General features: G+C 47.3%; 3 protein-coding genes across 9 annotated transcripts in view; 1 reads left to right on the forward strand and 2 right to left on the reverse strand.

The window, feature by feature from the left end:
- Nucleotides 1-14: 14 nt before the first annotated feature.
- Nucleotides 15-18,173, reverse strand: znf608 (zinc finger protein 608). Of its 5 annotated transcripts, none has more exons than XM_054773530.1 (12): nucleotides 17,782-18,173; nucleotides 15,803-16,746; nucleotides 14,359-14,961; nucleotides 13,103-13,569; nucleotides 10,463-10,736; nucleotides 10,293-10,380; nucleotides 3,877-6,220; nucleotides 2,916-3,357; nucleotides 2,591-2,757; nucleotides 2,341-2,488; nucleotides 2,181-2,237; nucleotides 15-1,047 (listed from the first exon to the last, which is right to left on the reverse strand). In XM_054773530.1, the coding sequence occupies exons 4-12, from the start codon at nucleotides 13,466-13,468 to the stop codon at nucleotides 1,028-1,030; spliced, it is 3,906 nt and encodes a 1,301-aa protein (XP_054629505.1). In that variant the 5' UTR covers nucleotides 13,469-13,569; nucleotides 14,359-14,961; nucleotides 15,803-16,746; nucleotides 17,782-18,173; the 3' UTR covers nucleotides 15-1,027. The 5 variants fall into 5 exon arrangements, with proteins under 5 accessions (XP_054629505.1, XP_054629507.1, XP_054629504.1 ...); XM_054773532.1 differs by having other exon boundaries at nucleotides 14,365-14,961; nucleotides 17,862-18,172; XM_054773529.1 differs by having other exon boundaries at nucleotides 14,365-14,961; nucleotides 17,782-18,172.
- On the forward strand, nucleotides 14,322-23,442 carry LOC129179817 (GRAM domain-containing protein 2B). 3 transcript variants are annotated; one of them, XM_054773563.1, is made up of 14 exons: nucleotides 14,331-14,563; nucleotides 14,634-14,756; nucleotides 15,874-15,961; nucleotides 16,057-16,126; nucleotides 16,280-16,383; nucleotides 16,501-16,596; nucleotides 16,671-16,742; nucleotides 19,281-19,370; nucleotides 20,524-20,635; nucleotides 20,781-20,864; nucleotides 20,933-20,999; nucleotides 21,089-21,193; nucleotides 21,265-21,349; nucleotides 21,522-23,431. In XM_054773563.1, the coding sequence occupies exons 1-14, from the start codon at nucleotides 14,469-14,471 to the stop codon at nucleotides 21,561-21,563; spliced, it is 1,233 nt and encodes a 410-aa protein (XP_054629538.1). In that variant the 5' UTR covers nucleotides 14,331-14,468; the 3' UTR covers nucleotides 21,564-23,431. The 3 variants fall into 3 exon arrangements, with proteins under 3 accessions (XP_054629536.1, XP_054629538.1, XP_054629537.1); XM_054773561.1 differs by having other exon boundaries at nucleotides 14,322-14,563; nucleotides 16,057-16,383; nucleotides 21,522-23,435; XM_054773562.1 differs by lacking the exon at nucleotides 14,331-14,563 and having other exon boundaries at nucleotides 14,568-14,756; nucleotides 16,057-16,383; nucleotides 21,522-23,442.
- LOC129179811 (protein HIRA) overlaps nucleotides 19,987-23,580 on the reverse strand; it is a 31,862-nt gene continuing 28,268 nt past the window's right edge. Inside the window, exon 29 of the mRNA XM_054773536.1 lies at nucleotides 19,987-21,340. The gene's annotated coding sequence lies outside the window, so the exon portion shown is untranslated. The remainder of the gene's footprint in view (nucleotides 21,341-23,580) is intronic.

Consider the following 23,580-nt stretch of genomic DNA (forward strand, 5'->3'; position numbering starts at 1 on the left):
GGACAAAAGGCAAATGTATATAAAGATCCTTTAATCGTGATTGCCAAACATATGAATTAAGGCATATACAGTATAAAAAGCGACAGCAGGTTACACTGATGGTGAGCGAGCGGCCTGGAAGCAGACCTTCTATCACTATGAATGGTCGTAGAGTGACGTGCATCGTAGCACGCAGGCGGGCAGCACCTTATTTACATAAGAAATGTAACACAGTCACATCCGTCTACTGCCTCTTTTTTGGAATCATACTGGGGAGGACGGACGGCTAGCACTGCTGTGCAGGTGGAGACCTCCGCCAAGGCTTTGTTGTTGCATGCGTGCACGTGTTAGCAGCATGATTGGTTCATTAACTACACGAGTGTGCAATGAGAACCTTAGAGAGCACCTCTGATTCACCATCGCAGTCAGCATGTCTTCATGAATGAATCCTTGATGAAGAAGACAACCAACGCTGCATTCCTCGCTGCTGTAAAGTCACAAACATTCCACTATTTTGTAAATAAACTAATTAGCTCATCTTTATCAATGATTATTTCAAGAAGTGCTAAACCCTGTGGACCACCGCAGTTGGTTGGATGTTGGGAATGTCGGACTTGTTCCAACGCTCTGGAATGCAGCGTTGCTCCTCTCCCCGCCCGCGTGGAGGCTGTGCGGCCAATGAGCAGAGAGTATTTACAGCAGACAGGGCGTGGCATGAGAAAGGTTACGCTCACATAAAGACGATACAATCAACACGCACAGTTAGCATCACAAGGTTAGCGTCTGGATAAGGTGGGTAATAAGAGCGTGGTCGTCACTACATTCAGTCATAACGTGCGCCTTTGAGGAACACCACACGTCTCACTCCTTTGTACACTTCCTCCTCGCAAACGGCCCACTTCCTGTCCTCCGTGTGTCTCCGTGGGCGCGCCCGCGTACTAAGCACACGCTGTAGGCATTTCCGAAGAAATGTTTGTCGCCTTAATTGATGACCACCGTGGACGTCTGGTTCGTCTTTTCTGGCTCGTGCGGGATGCCGTCACGTGTCCTACTTCTTCACGTCGCTGTCTGCGGGGACGACAAGACAAGCTGCCATCACACTCTTCATCCTGAACGAACCCCCGGCTGCGTCTCACATGGAACACTTCACTCAGTACGCTTCTCACGGCAACGGTCTGATTGCAATCGATTGGTTGTCAGGATTGTCTTCATGCTCAAAGACTAGATAGGACAGCTCTAGTCCTAGTCAAAGCTAGTCTTTCAATCTGATAAAGCCTGTTATGAAACTTTTTAACAGCAAAGACTAGATAGGACTAGGACCACAGCTGTCCTATCAGGTCTAGATAAGGCAACTCTAGTCCTATCAAGTCTAGTAGATCAGGTCTAGTGGAGGCTGTGCAACTGGTCTGTTCAGGTTGTCTCGGAAGATGTCTCTCCTCTCATCATAGCAGGCTTCATCAGTTCATGCTGAAAGACATGATAGGACAGCTCTAGTCCTAGTCCTATCATGTTGTTCACATTGTCTTGGAAGATGTTTTCCCTCTTATCCAAACAGACAATCAGTTCATGCTCAAAGACTAGATAGGACAGCTCTAGTCCTAGTCATATGTAGTCTTTGAAGACAAACTGATAAAACCTGTTGGGAAGCTTTTCAACAGTTACGCATGCTTAAAGACTAGATAGGACTAGGAGTACAACTGTCCTATCAGGCCTCGATACGACAACCCTAGTCCTACCAGTTCTCGATATGACAGGTCTATTGGAGTCTGTTCAGGTAGTCTCGGAAGGCGTTTCGCCTGTCATAGCAGGCTTCATCAGTTCACGCTCAAAGACTAGATAGGACAGCTCTAGTCCTATCGTGTTGTTCACATTGTCTTGGAAGATGTTTTCCCTCTCATCCAAACAGACTTCATCAGTTTGTGTTCAAAAACTAGATAGTACTAGAACTTTCCAGTTACACATGGTCCAAGACTAGGTAAGACCAGGACTGGAGCTGGGAGCTGTGCAACCGGTCTCGTCAGATTGTCTTGGAAGACGTTTTGCCTCTCATGTGAACATCACAGTACTGCCAGTGTACTGCATTTTGCAGTACTTCCTAGTGTGAACACACTTGTGCACTCAAAAGTGTAAGCACGCAGGTACACCAGTAGAGACACCGCCCATGAGCTGGTCAAAGGGTCGTGTCAAAGAGTCCAACGTACCAGCAGAGGAGCGACCTGACACCTGCTGACCAGACACCAGCGACCTGGAGCTCAGACCTTCAAGACGCACAAACATGTCAACTTTGAAACATGCAAGTACAAACTACGCCAAAGTGCAGTACAGCAAAACTAAAATCCTGCGTGTTTTGGTTGTGCGTACCTGGGTAGATGTCGTACTGTCCTGACACTAGGTTGTAGGTCACGCCAAGGTGTGTGTGATGGTGTGTGTGCAAGTGTCGACCCAACGACACGTGGCTCCTGTCACGATCCACCTCGTGTTCCACCTCGGGGGAACCTTTCTCACCAGGCTGAATCAGGGAAAGACAAGCATCAGGCTAACCAGCTAAATCTAACCAGCTAAGTCTAACTAGGTAAGATGAGCTACGACGTTAACATGTAAGGTAGCTCACAGCGGGCGACTTCCCGTGGAACTGGTGGCACTGCTTCAACAGCTCCATGGTGGAAGATGACGATGAGTCTCCACCCTGCTTGTTGCTAACCACGCCTCCTCTGCTGGGCGGAGTCACCTCTGACTCCTCCCTGCCCGCCGTCTTACCATACAGAGGGTAGTGGAAACCTGGTGGACATATTTACAGCTTCAGTCCACGATGAAGAAAACAGTAAATGTCTCATCAGATGGTTTGGAAATTGAAACAACTTGGAACAGGACCTAAAATTTCCAAAATACCCCTGAGCCTCATCAGTGTCACTCGCAGCACTGGACTAGTTTCTTACCTGTGTAATTTTGGACCAGGGTGGGGGACACCCCCCTGTAGGAGCCCCCGCCGCTCTCACACATGGCCAGGTAGGGTGGGTACGAAGAATGCGGGTACTGCATGTAGGGCTGCTGGGGGGTCATGGGAGGAGAGACCGCCACCCGGGCACTCAGGGACTCCCCTGACAGGGCTCCCACCGGTTCCTGCAGCCCCTCCAGGCCATCCGAGTCATTCGAGTCGACGAGCGGCAGATCTTGCGATCTGCAGACTCTGCTTTTTTTAGCATCGTGGCCACTGCCTCCTCCCGCTGAGGACGGTTTGGGCCCGGCAGGTTCCAAGGTGGTCCCCCTTTCTTTGGACCTTTCTGCGTCCCCCTCATCAGCTGCATCCCCAAGTGGACTCTGCAGCTCTGAGTATTTGCTGTGAGCCAGGCGCTGAGCCCACGTCGGGCCGTCTGGGGGCTAGATTGATGGGGACAAGTGTTGGTGCAGGTGACAGTGTTTCACTATAATTCCGTCTTAACAGTAGTGGACAATTTCACCTTCAGTCTGTACCAAGATCTGTTTAGAATCTATGTTATGTCTTTGGAGACAATTCATAAATGTGTTTAGCAACGGGGACGCCTACCTCTGCTTAGGGACTATAGAGGAAACACTGAGCCTGAGACAGACACCCTATCAGCGTCCCTGCATGTGTTTGGATGGAGGATGACAGCAGGCGGCCATTGGTGGGGTGTCCTGAGTCTCACATGTGATGGCAAGTTAATGCATGATGGGATGGCATGGTTATAATCTGTACAAGGTGTACGTTGCGACGCATTTACGTGTTTCACTCTACACAATTTAAAAATTCAACACAATGCCGAGTTAGTGCATGGGCGTGGAGCTACAGCCTGATGAAATCACTGGGTTGGACGTGACGAGGTGTATGGTCAGTCATGAAAGCGGCGGCGGCGGTTAGAGGCAAAGGGAAAGACTTACACTGGAAAAGGAAACGTTTGAGTCCAGCTCAGTGTGACTGTTGGGGTTGAGGTGGGACAGGGAGGACGCTGACTTGACGTCATCGCAGTCTTTCGTTGAGACCACCTTCACGCCCAGTCTCCTTTCTCCCCGCTCATTCACCTCCAAATAGGACAGGATAGCTTTGGGACAGCACCCTTTAGCACTTTCTGAACCTTTGCCTCCACTGGACAGGGCCCCGCCCACATGTTTGATGTCCTCGCCCTCTCGTGCCCCCTGTCCCCTCTTCTGCTCACAGCATTTGGAGGCCAGTAAGAGTTTCTGGTCCATGTAGAGTCCTCGCGAGTACTGTCCGTAGTACAGCGACTGGGCCAGGGCTGTCTGTGTCTGACTCATTGCCAGCTGCAGCTGAGACGGAGCTGACCCTTCACCTTTTTTACAGTCAGCAAAGTCATGGCCGGAGCCTTTGTCCTCGTCTTTTATGTCCTCCTTTCGATCTTTACTTTTAGCATCGTGGGAGCAACCTTTGTGGAAGGCGCCACCACTGCTCTGCCTGTCTGCCTGGACGTATCCCGGCAGGAAGTAGGGCTCAAAGCTGTGGTAGTAGGGGGACTGAGGCTCTTTCGAGGAGGGGCACGGTCCTGTGGGGGGTGTCTTCCTGGCGTTATTATGGTTATTGTTGGAGTTCAGCTCAGCAGAAGAACCACACTTGGATCTGAGTGCGTCCAAGCAACTTTCCGAGGACACTGCGTCCTCCCCCGCATCAGAGATGTCCGAGTAGGCGGGGCTGTTGGTGTTGCTGTCGGCCGTCGGCAGACAACCTCCGCTGGCGTCGAGCCGCGAGGAACTGCCGATAGATGGACTGGGAGCGTTATCCGTGAAGGTATAGACCTTGTCGGCCTCAGCACGGATGCTAGCCATCCTGCTCTCCTGGCTCTCACTGAAGCCGTTCATCACTTCCTGCTTGCTCAGGTGCTCCTTCAAGAGGCTTCCACAGATCTCCTTGGCGCCCATTTTGGCAGCACCATTTTCCATTTTGATCCCGCCGCCATCACCGTTAGGCGCCCTAATGGGTGCATCCCTGTTGTGTTTGTCCTTCGGTCTTCTCTTCTCCTTCCTCCTGGTGTCTTTGCAGCCAAGCAGCGTGGCTTTGACCAAGTTGGGCTCCATGACGATGCTTAGCTTTGGTTTGATGGCCTTCAGGGATATGTTCTTACTGCTCAGGCCCACTGCTGCCATGGCTGAAGGCTGATGGGGGGCAGCAGTATCTGCTGGAACTGCAGGATACGCTGCGTTGGGGATAGCAATTAGCTTGGGAGGGGCGGGGGCCGGAGCGATCGGCCGGTTGGTACGAGACTTGGACAGCTTGTCCACCTTCCCGTTGGCTTTTTTGCTCTTGTCACAAAGGACTTTCTTATCAATCAGACCTTCAGCTTCCAGCTTGGGCATCTCAACTGCAGAGCTCCTGTCTGGAACCATGCAGTTTTCCAGAACCACAGTCATGTTGGAGATTATGGGCAGGTTGCTGAGGTCGTCGATCAGCCCGTCCTTCAGCAGTGAGCTTCTCCTGGTTTTGGCGCTGGCAAGAGGACTGTGGTCCGTACTGAGGAGCAGCCGTCTGTTCTTGGGCGAGCCCACAGTGGTCACCTTATACAAGGGCGCTGCTTTTTTAGTTGAGTTGTTGTTTGCCTCTGAGTGGTCATAGGTCACGTGACCAACGGAGTCCTCACAGTCCGACAGTCTTTCCTCGCTCTCGCCGTCCTTCACGGGGTCCAGGTCCGGCTTCCTCTGCTCCTCCGCCTCCAGATGGGCGTGCGTCTGGTGGTAGCGCAGCCCGTTGATGTGCTTGTAGCGTTTAGTGCAGTTGGGGTGGGGGCAGTCGATGAGAATGGGTGGTGGCGGAGGTGAAGAGGCGCAACCTCCTCCAGGGTCCATGAACGAGGGGTCGGACTTGCCTTGCGGCGTGGAGGGGGCGCTGCGGGACTTGGCTCGAATCCTCTTCCCGTTCACGTTCTTGACGTCATCCGAGGAAACTAGACTGAGGTCCAGATCAGCCGGCGGCTTGTTCTTTCGTTTCCCAGATGGGAGGACGGCGGCGCCACCAGCTGCTTTGACGTCCTCCACGGTGAAGAAAGACGGGGAAGCCCTGCAGTTGCCGATGAGCTTCAAGCTGCCTCGACGGCCCTTGCTGTGGACCGGCGAAGCCGCCATGCCGCCGCCACGGCTACGGTGCTGCGGAAGACCCCGCACTTTGATCGCAGGGGTGGCCTCGACGCAGGACCGCTCCCCCATTGCTAGCCGCATCCTTTTCCCACGGCCACGCCCACCTGGCATTTCTGGATCGCTGGACGGAGACTCACAGAATCTGGACAGAGCATGAAAAGTAACACTTTATAGAAAAAGTCACAAGTATCCATCTTTCATCTGTACTGCTGATCCTCCAAGGCCAACCAAGGCTTGGTTGGTCAACACTCCACTAGCTTGAAAGCTAATCTGTGTAAAAACACTGTCATCTCCTAAAATGAACTGCCGGCGTGAAAAAACTCATTTAAAACTCATTTCTGCTCCTCTCTTCTTATTCCCGCACTCAGCTGATTCCCTCTGGTGCAGCACAATCACTTTGGTAAAGATAAGTTTATAATGAATTCAAAATACCAAAACACAAACACAGAGGAATAGTCAGTGTCACAACAGCACGCTGAAGTCTTGTTTGCCCTCCGGATTGTTTGCATCGACTTTGTGTTTCTCCACTGAAATCTCCCAATAAATCACCGCAGCCTTTTAATTTATTTCAGCCCCCTGGTGACACGGGTCCACGCTGACCACATATGGCTGAAAGCAATTTAGCCCGGAGGTGAACTGCCATGGCAAGCACAGCCTGTGTGGAAGAAATGAGAGGATGCTGCCTCACAACTGAGCAGGAAGTGAAGCAAGCAACACACACTTTATTAGAAATACATTTTACCTGTGGTCCAAAACATTTCAAAAAGTAACATTTGCCGTTCGTGTGTAATAACAACATATGATCGTTGAGTTTGTATTTCTGTTCAGTTTCCATTAAAGGAAATACAGCGGAACCTTGGTTAGCGTATGCCCATTTAGCACGTTTTTCGACTTTTGCTATTTTCCAGCTGTGATCAAAACTTGAGGTGAGAAATACGACTGAGTTCAAGAAATAACTCATCGCAAAACACCAAGGTGGTTCGTGTTGATCTCTCCACCACATCATGTCTTTGGCCCTTTATCCCTTTCTTTCAACATTTATATGTATTTTTATGCATTTACAATCGTTTTCTCCTCCGTGAATCACAACCTTATCGTGGTGGAGGAGTTTGAGTGCCTAAGTGCTCCTAGGAACTATGTTGTCCGGGGCTATATGCCCCTGGTGGGGTCGCCCAGGTCCTAGGTGATGGGCCAGACAAAGAGTGATTCAGAGGACCTATGACAAACAACAAAACGAGGGCCCGCACCTCGCCCGGACGTGGGATACCGGGTCCTCACCCTGGACCCAGGCCCAAGAGTCGGGCCTTCACCTGTGGGGCCCGTCCGTGCCCAGCCTGAAGAAGCCCCGTAGACCCACCACCTGCGGGGGCAAGCATTAGGGTATGGCGCATTGTGTACTGGGTGGCTGTCGAGGGCGGGTGCCTGGTTGACCTGGTGTTCAGTGGCCGAATCTGGTTCTTGAGACATGAAGTGTCACTTCACTGGTGGGGAAGGGGACCAAGCTTTTGTGAGAAGATGAGACATTCCAACTAGACATGCTCTCGGCATCTGTGGCTACAATCTGATCACTTGTCACATCCCTTCCACAATATCCCCTACTCAGAATCCAATCACAGTTATTGATGTGATCTAATTCCGTCTTTTCTCTCTTCCTGTTGTCCCTCTTACCATGTTCTATTTGGTGAAAAAAACAAAGCTGAAGGAGTCCTATCAAGCACAGATGGTTTGTGGTGCTCCTGAAGAAGGTGACAGGTCCTGTCAGGCCAAGCGGCACACAGTTTCGAGGAGGCAAAAACTCGGGTGTGGGAGGAGTTCAGTGAAGCCATGGAGCACAATTTTCTTTTCGGCCTCGAAGAGGTTCTGGCAAACTATTCGACGCCTCAAAAAGGGGAAGCGGTACACAGTCCACACTGTTTACAGCAGGGGTCACCAACGTGGTGCCCGCGGGCACCAGGTAGCCCCCCACGACCACATGAGGTGCCCGCAAGCCTGCTTTTCATTCAGGTTTTCAGTTAGAACAGTAGAAAGAAATGCATTCTGAAACACAAAATGTGAGTTGTGGACACCAGCATTTTGTTCATGTTCTGGTAAAACAAGCATATTCGCTTTGCTTGGGTTTAAAATAAGCTCTGAAAATAAATGTTAGAAAAATAGAAGGTCTTGGCCATTTTCATTTTGTAAAAGTAGCTCTCACAAGGAAACACGTTGGTGACCCCTGGTTTACAGTGAGGATGGAGGCCTCGACTGAGGATAGAGTCAGGTGATGGAAAGAATGCTTCGAGGCCCTTCCCAATCCCACTGACATACCTTCCATAGAGGAAGCAGAGTCTGAAGACACAAACACAGACAGTTCCATCACCATGACTGAGGTATCTGAAGTAATCAAAAAAACTCCTCAGTGGCAAAGCTCCAGGGGTGGACGAGTTCTGCCCTGAATTCTTTAAGGCTCTGGATGTTGAGGGACTGTCTTGGCTGACACGTCTCTTCTACATTGCATGGAAGTCGAGAACAGTACCTCTGCATTGGCAGACTGGGGTGGTGGTCCCCCTTTTCAAGAAGAGTGACCGGAGGGTGTGTTCCAACTATGGGGGGGATCACACTCCTCAGCCTCCCCGGAAAAGTCTGTTCCAGGGCGCTGGAGAGAAGGGTACGACCGTCCAACCTCGGCCACAGGAGGTGCAATGTGGTTTTCGTCCCGGTCACGGAACACTGGACCAGCTCTACACCCTTGCAAGGGTACTGGTGGGTACATGGAAGTATGCCCAGTCTACATGTGCTTTGTGGACTTGGAAAAGGCATTTGACCGTGTCCCTCATGGTGTCCTGTGGGGAGTGCAATCGGAGCAGGAGCCTGGTTGGCATTACCAGCAGCAAGTCCAGCCTGTTCCTGGTAAACGTCGACCACCGCGACGGCTGCCCTTTGTCACCAACTCTGTTTATCATTTTTATGGACAGAATTTCTAGACGCAGCCAAGGCGTCAATGAGGTCCAGTGTGGGGGCCTTAGGATCTCATCACTGCTATTTGCAGACGATGTGGTCCTGATGGCCTCATCGGGCTGTGACCGTCAGTGTTCAATGGGTGGTTTGCATCTGAGTGTGAAGCTTCTGGGATGAGACTCAGCACCTCCAAATCCAAGGCCATGGTTCTCATTCGGAAAAGGGTGGATTGTACCCTCCGGGTTGGGAGTCAGGTCTTATGCCAGGTGGAGGAGTTCAAGTATTTCAGGGTCTTGTTCACGAGTGAGGGAAGGTTGGAGCGTGAGATTGACGCAGTGTCTGCAGTCACACGGTCGCTGTACCGGACCGTCATGGTGAAGAGAGAGCTGAGCCAGAAGGAAAAGCTCTCAATTTACCCCCCCCATCCATGTTTCCACCCTCACCTATTTGGTCATGAGCTTCGGGTTGCGACCGAAACAACGAAATTGCGGATACAAGTGGCTGAAATGAGTTTCCGCCATAGGGTGGTCGGACTCATCCTAAGAGATAGGGTGAGGAACTCGGTCGGTCTGGATGCCGCCCGCACGCCTCCCTGGTGAGGTGTTCCGGGCATTCCCAGCCGGGAAAAGGCCCCGAGGAAGACCTACAACACGCTGCACGGATTATGTCTCACAGCTGGCCTAGGAACGCCTTGGCGTCCTTCTGGTGGAACTGGAAGAGGTGGCCGCACGCGGACAGGGAAGTCTGGACTTCCTTATAGAGACTGTTGCCCCTGCGACCCGGACCCTGATCAGTGGAAGAAAATAGAATGGAAGGGAAGAATTGTTTTCTTCATGTAAACCTATAATTGCAAAACTATAAAAATGCCTTTTGTGTTAACATTTGTGGCTTTCCGGAGGGGATGAATTGGCTGATTTGGTTAGTGTCCTTTTGGGTTAGAGTTGAACGTTCTGGAACGGATTCATGATGCTAATCAGGGTTCTGCTGTTACCAGAAGCCTTTCTGGCAGCAAACTGCTTCAATCAACTGCGCTCTCTGCTGGCAATTTTTATGGTACACCTCCATTGTTTTGGGGTGTCCAAAATAAAAACACCAGAACACTGCAAAGGAGGATTAGGAAGTTAGCATAGCATAGCATAGCATACGTATGTTGACGATGTTGGATTGGTTGTTGTCCCTGTTTTCACCATTATTTTATTTCCTGTTTTGTATTTTTACTTTCTTCCCCGTGTTCTCTTCCTCCTGTTTTTAGTGAAAGAAATCAAGTGCAACGTCACCTGGGAGGAGCCCAGTCATGTTTGGTGCAGTCCAGCAGCGTTCCCACGTACGTCCTCTTCCTCCAAGTCACGTTGACCACCAGCACACCTGACACACATACACACACGGCCCACCTCATTAAAGATCATCAAGCCTAGACATTTATTCATGTAAGGAGTAAAAACAGTACCTTCTTCTGTCTCGTGCCACACAATGCCCTCCAGGTTGACGCTGGTCCCGGGCTGGCAGGGGCCCATGAAGTCCGAGTCCCCGTCCGGCCCCGAGGGGGCACTGGCGTCCTGCGTGTTGGTGCCCACAGACCTGGTCCTCACCGCCAGCTGCTTGGCTTGGTGACACAAGGGCGGAGTGGGCGGGGAAAAGGAGGCGGCAGAGGGTGGCGAGGGTCCGGTGGCCCCCGCCAGACCCGGAGAAGGGGCCGCTGGTGGAGTGAACATGGGCTCCACCTGCAGGCCAGAAGAGGAGCCCTGACAGTTTCATGGTTTCTGATCCAAACACATGTGCACACTTAGGTCATGTGACGCAGAAGGACACCAGATGTGTGATTTTTGCACGAGTGAGACCTTTTGTCTGAAAAATCAAAGATCCCTATGAAAATGAAAAGGCCTTTGATGTAAAGACACTACATGGGCAAAAGTATTGGTTCGCCTCCGAACGTGTCCATTCCTCACCTGAAAGGTCACCTTGGTGAGTTCTTCCACACCAAACTCACCCAAGCTTGCCTTGATGGACTTTTTTTTTTTTTTTTTATTAAAGCGTGCTAAAGAGGCATAACAATAAGTAATAACTAATACATTTTAAAAATGCATAATAGGAAGTAAAAAAAAAAAACAAAAACAAAAAATGTACATGTAATAGTAAATCATTGAAAAAATAAAATAAATAATAACTACAATACATATAAATAATACAAAATAAGACAGATAATTAAACATGTTTAAAATGTTAAAAATTAAAAATAATAATTCATATAACAATAATAACCCAACCCTAAAATAATAAATCTAAAATTGAAAAATATACGAATAAAATAATACACAAAAGTGCATAATTGAAAAAAGTATAATAAATCTAAGAAATAATACAATAATAAAGCATAATAAATAACAGCTCCAATGATAATAGTAACTAGAATCATGAATGAGATGTTCATGTGAGACACTGATGATGAGGAGGAGGAAGCTCCACAGGACTCCAATCTATTTGTGGCAGCGAGGGCCAACATGCAACATAGTGGCTGACGGGGGGTCAGACTGGATCCTCTTCATGATTCCTGCTTGTAGGAAGTCACGTCAGACATGAACTATGAACCTCTACGCTTCCAGCCATTCCTCCATCTTGATGATGTCATCAAACAAGCAACCAATATATGCAACTTTTTCCTGTTTTCCTGTTATTCATCACCTTCATGTCTTTCAATCGTCTCTTTGTCCTTCCTTCTTCTCCATTCCCCCCCCAGGCCCCTACCCTTCCATCTTTCCTCCTCGTGTCCTCACGTTCCCTCCTCGCCTCCTATCAGCATCCTCCTCACACACTCAGACACACTCATCATCTTCCTCTTTATCGCCCATGCGTGTGTGTGTGTGTCTGTCTTTGAGAAGGGCTGCCATCTTTTTTTGCTTTCATTCTCCCACCTCAGCCTCTCTCATCTCATGCACACACACACAGCATGTCCCAATATCTTCAACTCTTAACTTTCCAGGAGACAAACGTGTTCTACTTTTATGCTAAAAGAATCCCTCCTTGTATCCATGACAACCAGCGCCGCCGCCACACACGGCAGAGAAAGGACTGGGAAAGGCGGCAGGAACTCAGTTCATTTAGGCCAGGGGTATCCAAAGTGCATGGAAAAGGTCACATGACAAGCGTTATGTGGAAAGAAAATGGGTGTTCTGCAATGAAAGGACGTCAAGGACATCCAAGGTGCTTCAGACAGCCTTGCAGAATCCACCAGGGGGCACCCTTGTTACGCCCAAAACACGTCTGCTTTTGTGAAACAGCTGGAAAACCCCACAGGAACCTGAACTAACCTCACAACTGGAAACATCCAGATCCATTCAGTGAAGGAGGTTTGCATTCATCAGAGACCCGATTGTTAGCATCCTAACTGTTAGCATTTCAAAGCAGGAAGTGATGGCAGTGACGTCATTCGGAGGAACGTTCATGACATCATCACTTCCTGTCTCAACGAAGGATATTAGCATCCTCACTGTTAGCATTTTATAGCAATAATTCCACACTTGAACAGGAGACATCCCTCCAACACAACACAAAGCTATGCAGGACCCATCATTGGACTACAACTAGTTCCTGTTATGCCTGTTTGAAACAAACCACTCCCACTACGCTATCACTACAAGGTAACTGTTAGCACCTTTTGCACGAGTCTGCCAAAGCACGTGACGTGTGTGGGAGTGCCACATCACCCGTGGTGTCTGGTGTCCCATCTCTGATGGCGTTCGTCGTGCATGTAAACATTCTCGCTGTTGGCAACCAGGATGCTTTGCGTTCGCACGCGCACATACACGAGCATACACGCACGCGTCCTCTGCTGTCACTTCCATTTCCCGCCAGACGTCATCCCTCCATCTTTGCCGCCTGACTCCATGCCACCTCCACTTGTCTCCTTGCCTCGCTCATTCCTCCTTGTGCTCGCAAAAGGCATGTGACGTCACGTGTCACTCTTAGGACAACGCGCAAAGCCTGCACGTGCATTCGCACCTGAGCAGACGCCGATGATGATGGCGGTGATGATGGTGGCCTGCAGTGATGGCGGCTGCAGAGACAATAAGGACAACAAGGAGATGCTCACCCTCTCGGAGGAGTCGTCATGCGGCCTCCTCAGCACCAGCGCGCCTCCTCCTCCTGCTCCTCCCCCGCCGCCACCGCTGCTCCTCACGCCGCAATCCAGCGCGCTTTTCCCGCAAGGCTTGTCGCGGCGGGCCTCCTTGGCGGGAGGATGCTCGGCCAGGGCGGAAGAAGCGAGGAAGACAGAGGCGGAGGAGGAGGAGGAGGAGGAGGAGGGAGGAGGATGAGGAAAAGGAAAAGGAAGAGGAGGAGGAGGAGAGCTGTCACCGGGCTTCTCCTTCCTCCTCCAGCCGCGGAGGACATGTTTCTCCTTCCGGTCCTCCTCGATGCTGCTGCTGTTGATGATGATGATGTTGGAGGCTGAAATCATCTCAGACTACCCGCCGCCAGCTTCCTGGTCACAGCAGTGATGGCAGGATGACGGCTCAGCTGGAGGAGCGGGGGTGGGGGGTGAGAAGACGAGGGGGCTCCCTGGGAATCAATCAATTAACTAATCATTATCATTCTTGTTCAGCTTTATATTCATACTTGGGTTTTTTTTTTTTTTTTTTTTAATAAAAGCATCACGTGACAAGCAGGTTGCCTGGGGGGTTTAAAGGTCACAAGGCCATGTCTGCTCTTTTTATTTGGCTTTTCATTATCAACATGCACACCCCCACCCCTCCCTCTGGCCACTTCATTAGGTACACACCTTCAGAAAAACAATCATTTTCTGATAGTATTATTTGATATTATACTGTCTAATACTACATTATTGTAGTATCTATGTGTTATTACAATGATGTACTGTCCATACTGTTACTGACCTTATATGATGGAAGACATGCAGTGTGTATCATATATTTACAGTACATGATTTAGCATTAGATACTATTTGACATTACATTTGCTGTGTGGACGGCCTTGGCCCCCTTTTTTGTCTGGGTTTTCACCATAAAAACATCTCAAACAAACATTTCACTGTGGACTTTGCCACACAAACACTGTGTGTGTGTGTGTGTGTGTGTGTGTGTGTGTGTGATTGGGGGGCGGGCCTACATGCATTTCATTTCGGTGTTTGCTTCTCATCTTTTAAATGTTGAAGAAACACAATCAGTCAATTCAACAGTCACCACCGCAACTGCCCCGCCTGCACGGCTCACATTACACACACACACACACACAAAGAGGACAATAGCCGGCTCGTATGACCTCCTGCAGGGTGCACATCACATCCAGAAACTTCTCTTCAGCGTTTACTACCACTTTGAAAACACATACACTCACGCTGCAGCATCGTGCGGTCTGATTGGCTGTGACCGTCAGGAGGCCCCGCCCACAGAGCAGGTGAAGGAGTGCAGGCGGCGGCGGGGGTCAGTTGTCCTGCGGTGATGACAGAAGCGAGCGTGGGCCAGCAGGAGGAGGCCTGGCGGGCCTGCAGAGGAACGTCTAGAGGAGACGAGAAGGACAACCACGTGGCCGGCAGGTCGGGTCTTAAATCATAAAAAAGAAGAATATCAATGACGACTAAAAGACATCCTGGCGTCTGTCTGCAGCTCGGATGGGGACATGGCGGCCGAGGAGCGTCAAAGATGCGCGAGGATGCTCGGCGAGCGTCTGCAGGCCGCTGAGGCGGAACATCAAGAAGCCTCAGGAAGCAGGAGAGCACCTTTGGTCCGGTAAAGCTCACCACCGTGACGTCCATCATGCAACCTGCTGTCTGCTCTCCTTTCATAACACCTGTTCAGACGCCTGTCATTCCGTGTGACCTGCTCTGGTCTTGGGGGGTTCATCTTCAGATATTCCACACTGGACAAGCTGGCAGATATTTTATAGGGTGTTGCAAATGTTGGGGAAAATGCTCCATCCAGTGGTTGCAATTGACTTAAAAAAGGAGAAACAAAGAAGAAAAGGGTCAATATTGCAATTCGAACATTTCTTATATATTTTCTATTTTTATTTATTTATTCAATATTTTTAGCAAATATACTTTTGGAAGATATCTGTTCAATATTTTTTATTTTATTTTGAAATCTTTTCATTTAATTATTTATGTATATGTTTTTACGTTTTTGAGTATTTCCATTTGTTTTTAATCGATTTTTTCACACAATTTAACCATTTTTTGGAATGCTTCAATTTAAATATGTGTTATTTGTTTACATATACATCTTTAAATTGTAATTATAGATATTTTTAGACATATTTTAATTTTGAAATGTAGTTATTTTTAAATATAATTTATTTTTTAGGTTTTTAGAAAAAACATTTAAAATGTCATTTTTTAAAATGTAAATATTGCATTATATATATTTTTACTTTTTAAAATAATGTTAAAAATTGTAATGTTATTTTTTTAATGTAGTTTAGGTATAATTCTATTTTTTATTTTTATAATTTATTTTTTGAATGTTTTAAATATTGTGTTATGTATAGATATACTAAAAATGGTCATGTTATTTTTAATTGCATTTTATTTCCCATTTTAGTTTTTTGGAATGTTTTATTTAAATATTTTGTTATTTTTTTATACACACACACACATATATATATATATATATATATATATATATAATATTTTTTGAAATATATTTGTTATTTTAATTTGTAATTTGAGTTTTAATTGTATATACTTTAAACATTTTTCGAATATTGTTTTAATTTGAAAAATCATGTTTTTTCAATACATGTATATGTTTGTGTATGTGTACTTGCTGGTGCGTACTGCTCCATGTAGTCGTCCATGTATCCAATGAGTTGTGTAAGGGTTCATTGGTCCCTCCTTGTTGTCTGCAGGTCAAAGACTTTGGATCCGTGCGTGCTGAGTCAGGTCCAAAGCGACCTGGTCTCCAAGCTGGACAGGAAGAAGTCTCACTGCAGTCAGGTCAGAGGTCACGCCTGAACGTCTGCTTGGCCTTTGAAAAGTACTGGTAGTAGTACAAGTAGTACTTTGTAAACGAATGCATTGTTGTGTTTCAGCTTTCCAAGAGTAATTGTCAATACCATAAAGTATTTAAGGAGATCAGCAAAGACGAGCAACTCAGACAAAGTAAGTTTCCCAAAGTAGGACGAGGACGGTCTCATCTGCTAGGATTACAATGGACTACTCTGCTCCACTCACGCTCATGCAAGTGTAGAGGAGCTTCACAGAGACGTGGTGGGAAAGGTGTGTGTTGTCGTGTGTGTGTGTGTGTGTGTGCAGGTTACACATGCGCGCTGCAGAAAGACATCCTCTACCAGGGACGGATGTTTGTGTCGGACCACTGGATCTGCTTCCACTCCAAAGTCTTTGGCAAAGACACCAAGGTGATGACATGATGCACATGCGCCCCCTGGTGGCTGAGAGCAGCATGGTGATGACAAAAGCACTAGCAGGAAGTAGGAAAAATGCACTTCCTGTTTGTGCTGCTTTGTCCCGCCCAGATCGCCATCCCCGTCACATCCGTCACCCACGTCAAGAAGACCAAGACGGCCATCTTGGTGCCAAACGCCGTGGTGATCGCCACCGCCGCCGACAGGGTGAGTCCTCGTTCCTGAAGACGCTCAAAGCTCCTTCAAGGGCACGTCTGAAACGTGTGGACGCGTCTTTGCAGTACGTCTTCGTCTCCTTCCTGTCCCGGGACAACACCTACAAGTTCCTCATGTCCGTCTGTCTCCACCTGGAAGTAACTGCAACACCGTACTCCATTACTTTACATTACATTACATTACTGCAAGTAACACACATTACAGTGTACTACTAGCAGTAAATAATGTCATATTACATTACTACAGGTAATATTACATTATCACAGGTACAATTACATCATAATAGATTATTAGAAGTAACTAACACTATATTACATTGTTACACTACTCAAAGTAACTGACACCATATTACCACAGGAAATATTACATTACTACAAATAACTAATACATATTGCAGTGTATTACTAGCAGTAACTAACATATTACATTATAGTACACTACTAGTAAGTAGCTAACATATATTAGATTACACTACCAGAAGTAATAAACACCATATTACATTATATTACACTGCCACAGGTACAATTACATCATATTACATTTCTAGAAATAACTAACATTACATTGTTACACTACACAAAGGAACTAACACCAGATTACATTCCCACGAAGTAAGATTACATTACTAGAAGTAACTAATACATATTAGATTATTACACTGCTAGAAGTAACTAATACCATATTACATTACATTACCAGGAGTAATATTACATTACTAGAAGTAGCTAACACATATTACATTATATTACATTACCATGAGTAAAATTACATTACTAGAAGTAACTAACACACATTACATTATATTACATTACCAGGAGTAATATTACATTACTAGAAGTAGCTAACACATATTACATTATATTACATTACATTATGTTAGTGTTAGAAGTACAGTAGACGCCCCTACAACGTAAATAATCCGTTCCAAGAACCTTTATGTTATAGGGATTTTATGTTATACAGAGCGTAAAATACATGTAAATAGCTTAATCCGTTCCAAGATCTTCCCAAACTCACACCTTTGGGCCTTCAAAATATTCAAAGTCCACCAAACATGGTGGGGAAATATAAGAAAACAGCATAAACACAGTAGAGTAACATTCCAATATAAAATAAGGTAAATAAGGTATAATGGTGGATGGGGCACGGCGGTATAGTCTAGCAACATCACTTAACTTCATACCACCGTCATGCTTCTGGATCATTTCCTGCTTTGTTTCCATCGACAACTTTTCCCTTTTTTTCTTCTTACTTACACTTGGTTTAGGGCCCATGACTCCGGTCATTTTAACACAAAGAAAAGTAACAAATTAAAAAGAGATTTCAATGCGTGCGAACTAGTTTAAGAGCGACTACGATGAGGAACAGAGCAGCATGTCTCTCATAAACACACAGACGCGCTGGATTAGTCAGCCAATGAGATGAGAGCGTAGGCGGTGCTCCGATAATCAGCCAATGAGAGCATGAAACGTCAGACATTCTGCATAACTTCCTGTTTCGTTTCGATCGATAACTTTTCCCTTTTTTCTTACCACTTACACTTGGTTTAGGCCCATGACTACGGTAATTTTAACACAAAGAAAAGTAAACAAATTAAGAAGAGATTTCAATGAGTGCAAACAAGTTTAAGGGCGACTAAGCTGAGGAAGGGAGCTCACATACAAACTGGACGCACTGGATAAATCAGCCAATGAGATAAGAACGTAGGCGGTGCCCCGACCATCAGCCAATGAGATGAGAGCGTAGGCGGTGCCCCGACCATCAGCCAGAGCATGAAGCGTCATAATTTGTGGATAACTTTCTGTTCCTTTCGATCGACAACTTTTCCCTTTTTTCTTACCACTTACACTTGGTTTAGGGCCCATGACTACGGTAATTTTAACACAAAGAAAAGTAATGAAATTAAGAAGAGACTTCAATGCGTGCAAACTATTTTAAGGGCGACAACGATGAGGAAGGGAGCTTGCATACAAACATGGACGCGCTGGATAAGTCAGCCATGAGATAAGAATGTAGGCGGTGCCCCGAACATCAGCCAATGAGATGAGAGCGTAGGCGGTGCCCCGATAATTAGCTAATGAGATGAGAGTGTAGGCGGTGCCCCGATAATTAGCCAATGAGATGAGAGCGTAGGCGGTGCCCCATAATCAGCCAATGAGATGAGAGCGTAGGCGGTGCCCCATAATCAGCTAATGAGAGTGTGAAGCCAGAAGGCATCACCAAGTGTACTCTGGCGCTTGCACGGACTTGACGCTTTACGTTATATGGAATTCCTTACGTAATACGATGCGAATAATTTACATAAATTCTTTACGTTCAGTGGAATTTACGTAAAAGGAGGTTTACCTTATACGAGGTACTGTAACTAACACCATATTACATTACTACAAGTAATATAACATTACTAGAACTAACTAACACATATTCCATCACGAGAAGTAACACTGTATTACATTACCACAGGTAATATTCCACTACTAGGGTAACTAACACACACATTACATGACAATAAGTAACAAATAGATATGCCATGATATTAGACTAGTAAAAGTAAGTAGTATTAGGAGTAGTACTTAGTAGACATGATACTACATTAGTGGTGGTAAGTAGTAGGACATCGTGTGCTGTGTATCATTATGGAGGTCACATGACTGCCATGATGCACGTGTGTCCAGGAGAAGAGTCCTTGCAACAGTCCCATCCCATCCTCAACACAAAACAACTTCAGAACGCAGAGGTCACCACGCACACCACGCTTCCCCCTGGTCAGTGAACGCAACACGACTCAGCGCAACACGACTCAGCGCAACACGACTCAACGCAACACGACTCAATGCAACACGACTCAACGCAACACGAGTCAACACAACACGACTCAATGCAACACGACTCAATGCAACACGACTCAACGCAACACGACTCAATGCAACACGACTCAACGCAACACGAGTCAACACAACACGACTCAATGCAACACGACTCAATGCAACACGACTCAACGCAACACGACTCAATGCAACACGACTCAACGCAACACGAGTCAACACAACACGACTCAACCAAACACAACTCAACAAAACACAACTCAACCTAACACGACTCAACGCAACACGACTCAACACAACACGACTCAACGCAACACGACTCAATGCAACACGACTCAACCAAACACGACTCAACACAACACGACTCAACACAACACGACTCAACGCAACACGACTCAATGCAATACAACTCAACCAAACACGACTCAACACAACACGACTCAACACAACACGACTCAATGCAACACAACTCAACCAAACACGACTCAACACAACACGACTCAACACAACACGACTCAACACAACATGACTCAATGCAACACAACTCAACCAAACACGACTCAACCAAACACGACTCAACCTAACACGACTCAAGACAACACGACTCAACACAACACGACTCAACGCAACACGACTCAATGCAACACAACTCAACCAAACACGACTCAACACAACACGACTCAACACAACACGACTCAATGCAACACAACTCAACCAAACACGACTCAACCAAACACAACTCAACCTAACACAACTCAACACAACACGACTCAACACAACACGACTCAATGCAGCACAACTCAACCAAACACGACTCAACCTAACACAACTCAACCTAACACGAATCAACGCAACACGACTCAACGCAACACGACTCAATGCAACACAACTCAACCAAACACGACTCAACACAACACGACTCAACACAACACGACTCAATGCAACACAACTCAACCAAACACGACTCAACCAAACACAACTCAACCTAACACGACTCAACGCAACACGACTCAACACAACACGACTCAACGCAACACGACACAACAACACACCAATGCTTCCTCTTTGACGGGACGCCGGTGCGCCTCGGCAGGGTTTCCACGCCAACTTTGGTGCTTTGGACGGAGCGCTGAGGGACAGGAGGCGGGACACGGAGGAGAGCAGCAGCTCCGATTTGCAAACGCCCGACGAGGAAAAGATGGCAGGTATCTCAGCCAATCAAGAGCGTCACATGATGACTGTATCGTACATCGTAATCCTGTACACAGCGAGTGCACCAGTCGCCCATAGTGGTCAAAGCGTGCAATTACAAGTGTGTACAAGTGGACCAAATGATTCCGTGTCTTCCAGACTTCCATGTTCCGTCCTTCCTGGAGGCTTTCAAGCACGGTGACGTGTCAGCACCTCCTGGACATCACGCCAAGAAGCAGGAATGTAAGAAGACTCCATCCAGTTGTTGCTTTGTTGGTGATGTGTGTGCTGATTGTGTCGTTGTCGTTTAGGTGTGGAGGCCAAGAAGGAGGAGAGAACATTTTCACTCAACACTCTTCTCTGTCTTTACCTCTTCCTGTAAGTGTCACCTTCATCATCACCAACAACGTTCCTCAACACACTCCTTCATCTACGTGTGTGTGTGTGTGTGTGTATGTATGTGTCAGCATGTGTGCGCTGGTGCTGTCGTCGTGTTACCTGACCGTCAAGATGTTCTCCCTGGAGCAGAGGCTGGCCACGCTGGGCTCCATGGCAGACTTGGCCCAGCACCAGTAGGTTCTGGAAGACCAGGATGGACCCCAACGGAGACCATGAAGGTTATTGTCCCTGCTTTACCTTCCAGAAGGGACCTCCTGCAAGGCAGCAGCGACGTCAACGATGACTTCTTCTCTGAGCTGCTGACCATCAACCTGAAGAAGCTGGACAAGGTAACGGACAATTGTAATGTTAATGTCAGCCAAGGTTAGCATGAGGCTAATGCTAATTTAATTGATTAATTAATTTAATTGATTACATTATGAACACAGCGGTATTAGTGGCTAGGCTAGCGGCTAGCGACACTAGCAAGTGAATGAGTGGAAAACTGCTGCTGTCTTGCAGGTGCAGAAGAACCTGCAGAGACTTTTGGATGAAGCCATGTGATGAAGGATGCACGATAACTTCATTGTGCGCTAAACCCACATTTTCTACGCGTTCTTCCTGTTTATTTGTAGTAATGCTGTGAAAGCACTAAGACGTGAACGTACTGCTGTGCTACGTGCACTTCACAGCAAAATACACAAAAGGGTAACTGACACCACGGGTGTTTGCCGTCCTTCATTCATTATTACTTCCTGCGCTGTCATCCTACACGTCCCACCCACAATACACCGGGCTGTTGCTAAACTGCTTCACTCCCTCGACAAAGATGGCGGCCGACGGTCAGCAGCAGTAAGTCCTGTTCATGTTATTTTTAGTGTTGTCATGCTAGTTTTCACTGTCCATTTCGTAGGAGCAGATCCCTTCACATACGCAAGGACACCATCTTTATCCTTCATGATGGTCGCGGCTCGGAGCGACCACGCAACCAGTGTTGGTTTACATTTACTTGTCACTTTCCTTTTCTTTGACGCGCTGCTACTAGGAGAGTCTGCCTCACGAGACACAATGAAGGGAAAAAAACAAGTGTTGCAACACAAGACTATGGAGATCCCGATCCATTGTGCTTGTAACACCAAACACCATAACACGAGATGTCGTAACACGAGACAGCATAACACGAGACGTCATAACACAAAACAACGCACCAAGAAACTTCGTAACATGAGTTGTCGTAATGCAAAACCACACATGAAGAAACACCAACATGAAACGTAACACGGAACATCGTAACACAAACTGCCGTAACGCGACGCAAGAAACATAGTAACACGAGATGTCGTGACATGAAACATCGTAACACAAAACAACACAAGAGGAAACACTGTAACACAATGTGGCTCAACACGAGCTGTTGTCACATGGAACGCTGCAACATGTGACGGCGTATCACAAATGTTGTAACACGAAACAACGCGTCACAAAGGCCGTAAGTCAAAACATCATAACAAAAAAAAACAACGTACTACAAACTGTTGTAACAGAAAACATCGCAAGGCAACACACTGCCGCACGAAACACTGTAAGAAGAGGACCGCCTTCAATGCCCACAACATCTTCTCGGATGGTCCAGTCCAGAGTGTTCTGTATTTGCTGTCCTAACAGGAAGTGTCTCGTCTTCAAGGCCGTCCATGTCTCACATGCCCACCTTTTCGTGCCGACATGCCATGATGCCCAGGGGCTACGTGATGGCGTGGAGGCAGGACATGGAGAACCAGTGGCTGCTGATGAAGGTACAGTGCAGTCCTGCTGGCAGCAAAGTGGATCAGAATCAGAGTCTTTGTGGTTTTGTGGCCGGGAATGTCAAGACTCCTCTTCCTCATGCTCAGTTGCTCTGCTTCAGACGGGTCAGATGGCTCCTAACTCCTCACACCTGTCCAGGTAATGCATGATGCCTTCAGGCTCAGTCGGTAAAAGCCACGGTGACGTGTGTGTGTGTGTGTGTGTGTGGGTACAACAGCTCTTTGCTGACATCTTCACGACTTCATCAGTCTCACTGACAATGTTGAGGAACACTGAAGAACGTTGGAGAACACTGTGCGTCTGTCATGTTTCCAATGAATAAAGGATGTGGAATGAAACTTTTTTGTTTTTAAATGGCATCTAAATGTGTACCAAACTAAAATGAAGTAATAGCAGTCGTTCTGGTTCTGAGGAACACCAGGGTCTGGACCGAGACCACCACATGAGACCAGGAAGTAGCAACGAGATCTTGATCCATTGTGGTTGAAATTCAAATCGTACGACTTAAGAATCCCTGAAGATGACGCCGAAGTTAAGGGGGTGAAAGCTCAATCAGTCGTGTGCGGGTGGTTCTGGTTCTGCGTGGAGAAAGCAGCTGTTGTTCTCATGCTAATGCGCACACGCTGGGAGGACAATTGTCTTTGTTGTGGATATCACATGCACGCGCACATGCACTTCAAATGATTGTCGCTACATGGTCACATGACTAACTCCTTTTTTTTCATTATGGATTTACAACATGGTTTAGTCTACTTAGTTCTGTTCTGACCCATGACAG

The sequence above is a fragment of the Dunckerocampus dactyliophorus genome, chromosome 4 (genome assembly GCF_027744805.1).
Source record: "Dunckerocampus dactyliophorus isolate RoL2022-P2 chromosome 4, RoL_Ddac_1.1, whole genome shotgun sequence".
Classification (NCBI taxonomy): Eukaryota; Metazoa; Chordata; class Actinopteri; order Syngnathiformes; family Syngnathidae; genus Dunckerocampus; species Dunckerocampus dactyliophorus.

Excerpts from the sequence above, each read along its gene's own strand:
- znf608 (XM_054773530.1), bottom strand. The coding sequence starts at position 13,468 with ATGATTTCAGCCTCCAACATCATCATCATCAACAGCAGCAGCATCGAG. Across the intron at positions 10,381-10,462 it reads GTGGCACGAGACAGAAGAAG|GTGTGCTGGTGGTCAACGTG; the intron begins GTACTGTTTTTA and ends TATGTGTGTCAG. Across the intron at positions 6,221-10,292 it reads CATGACTGGGCTCCTCCCAG|ATTCTGTGAGTCTCCGTCCA; the intron begins GTGACGTTGCAC and ends TGCTCTGTCCAG.
- LOC129179817 (XM_054773561.1), top strand. The coding sequence starts at position 14,469 with ATGACAGAAGCGAGCGTGGGCCAGCAGGAGGAGGCCTGGCGGGCCTGC. Across the intron at positions 16,384-16,500 it reads TCTTTGGCAAAGACACCAAG|ATCGCCATCCCCGTCACATC; the intron begins GTGATGACATGA and ends TGTCCCGCCCAG. Across the intron at positions 21,350-21,521 it reads ACCTGAAGAAGCTGGACAAG|GTGCAGAAGAACCTGCAGAG; the intron begins GTAACGGACAAT and ends GCTGTCTTGCAG.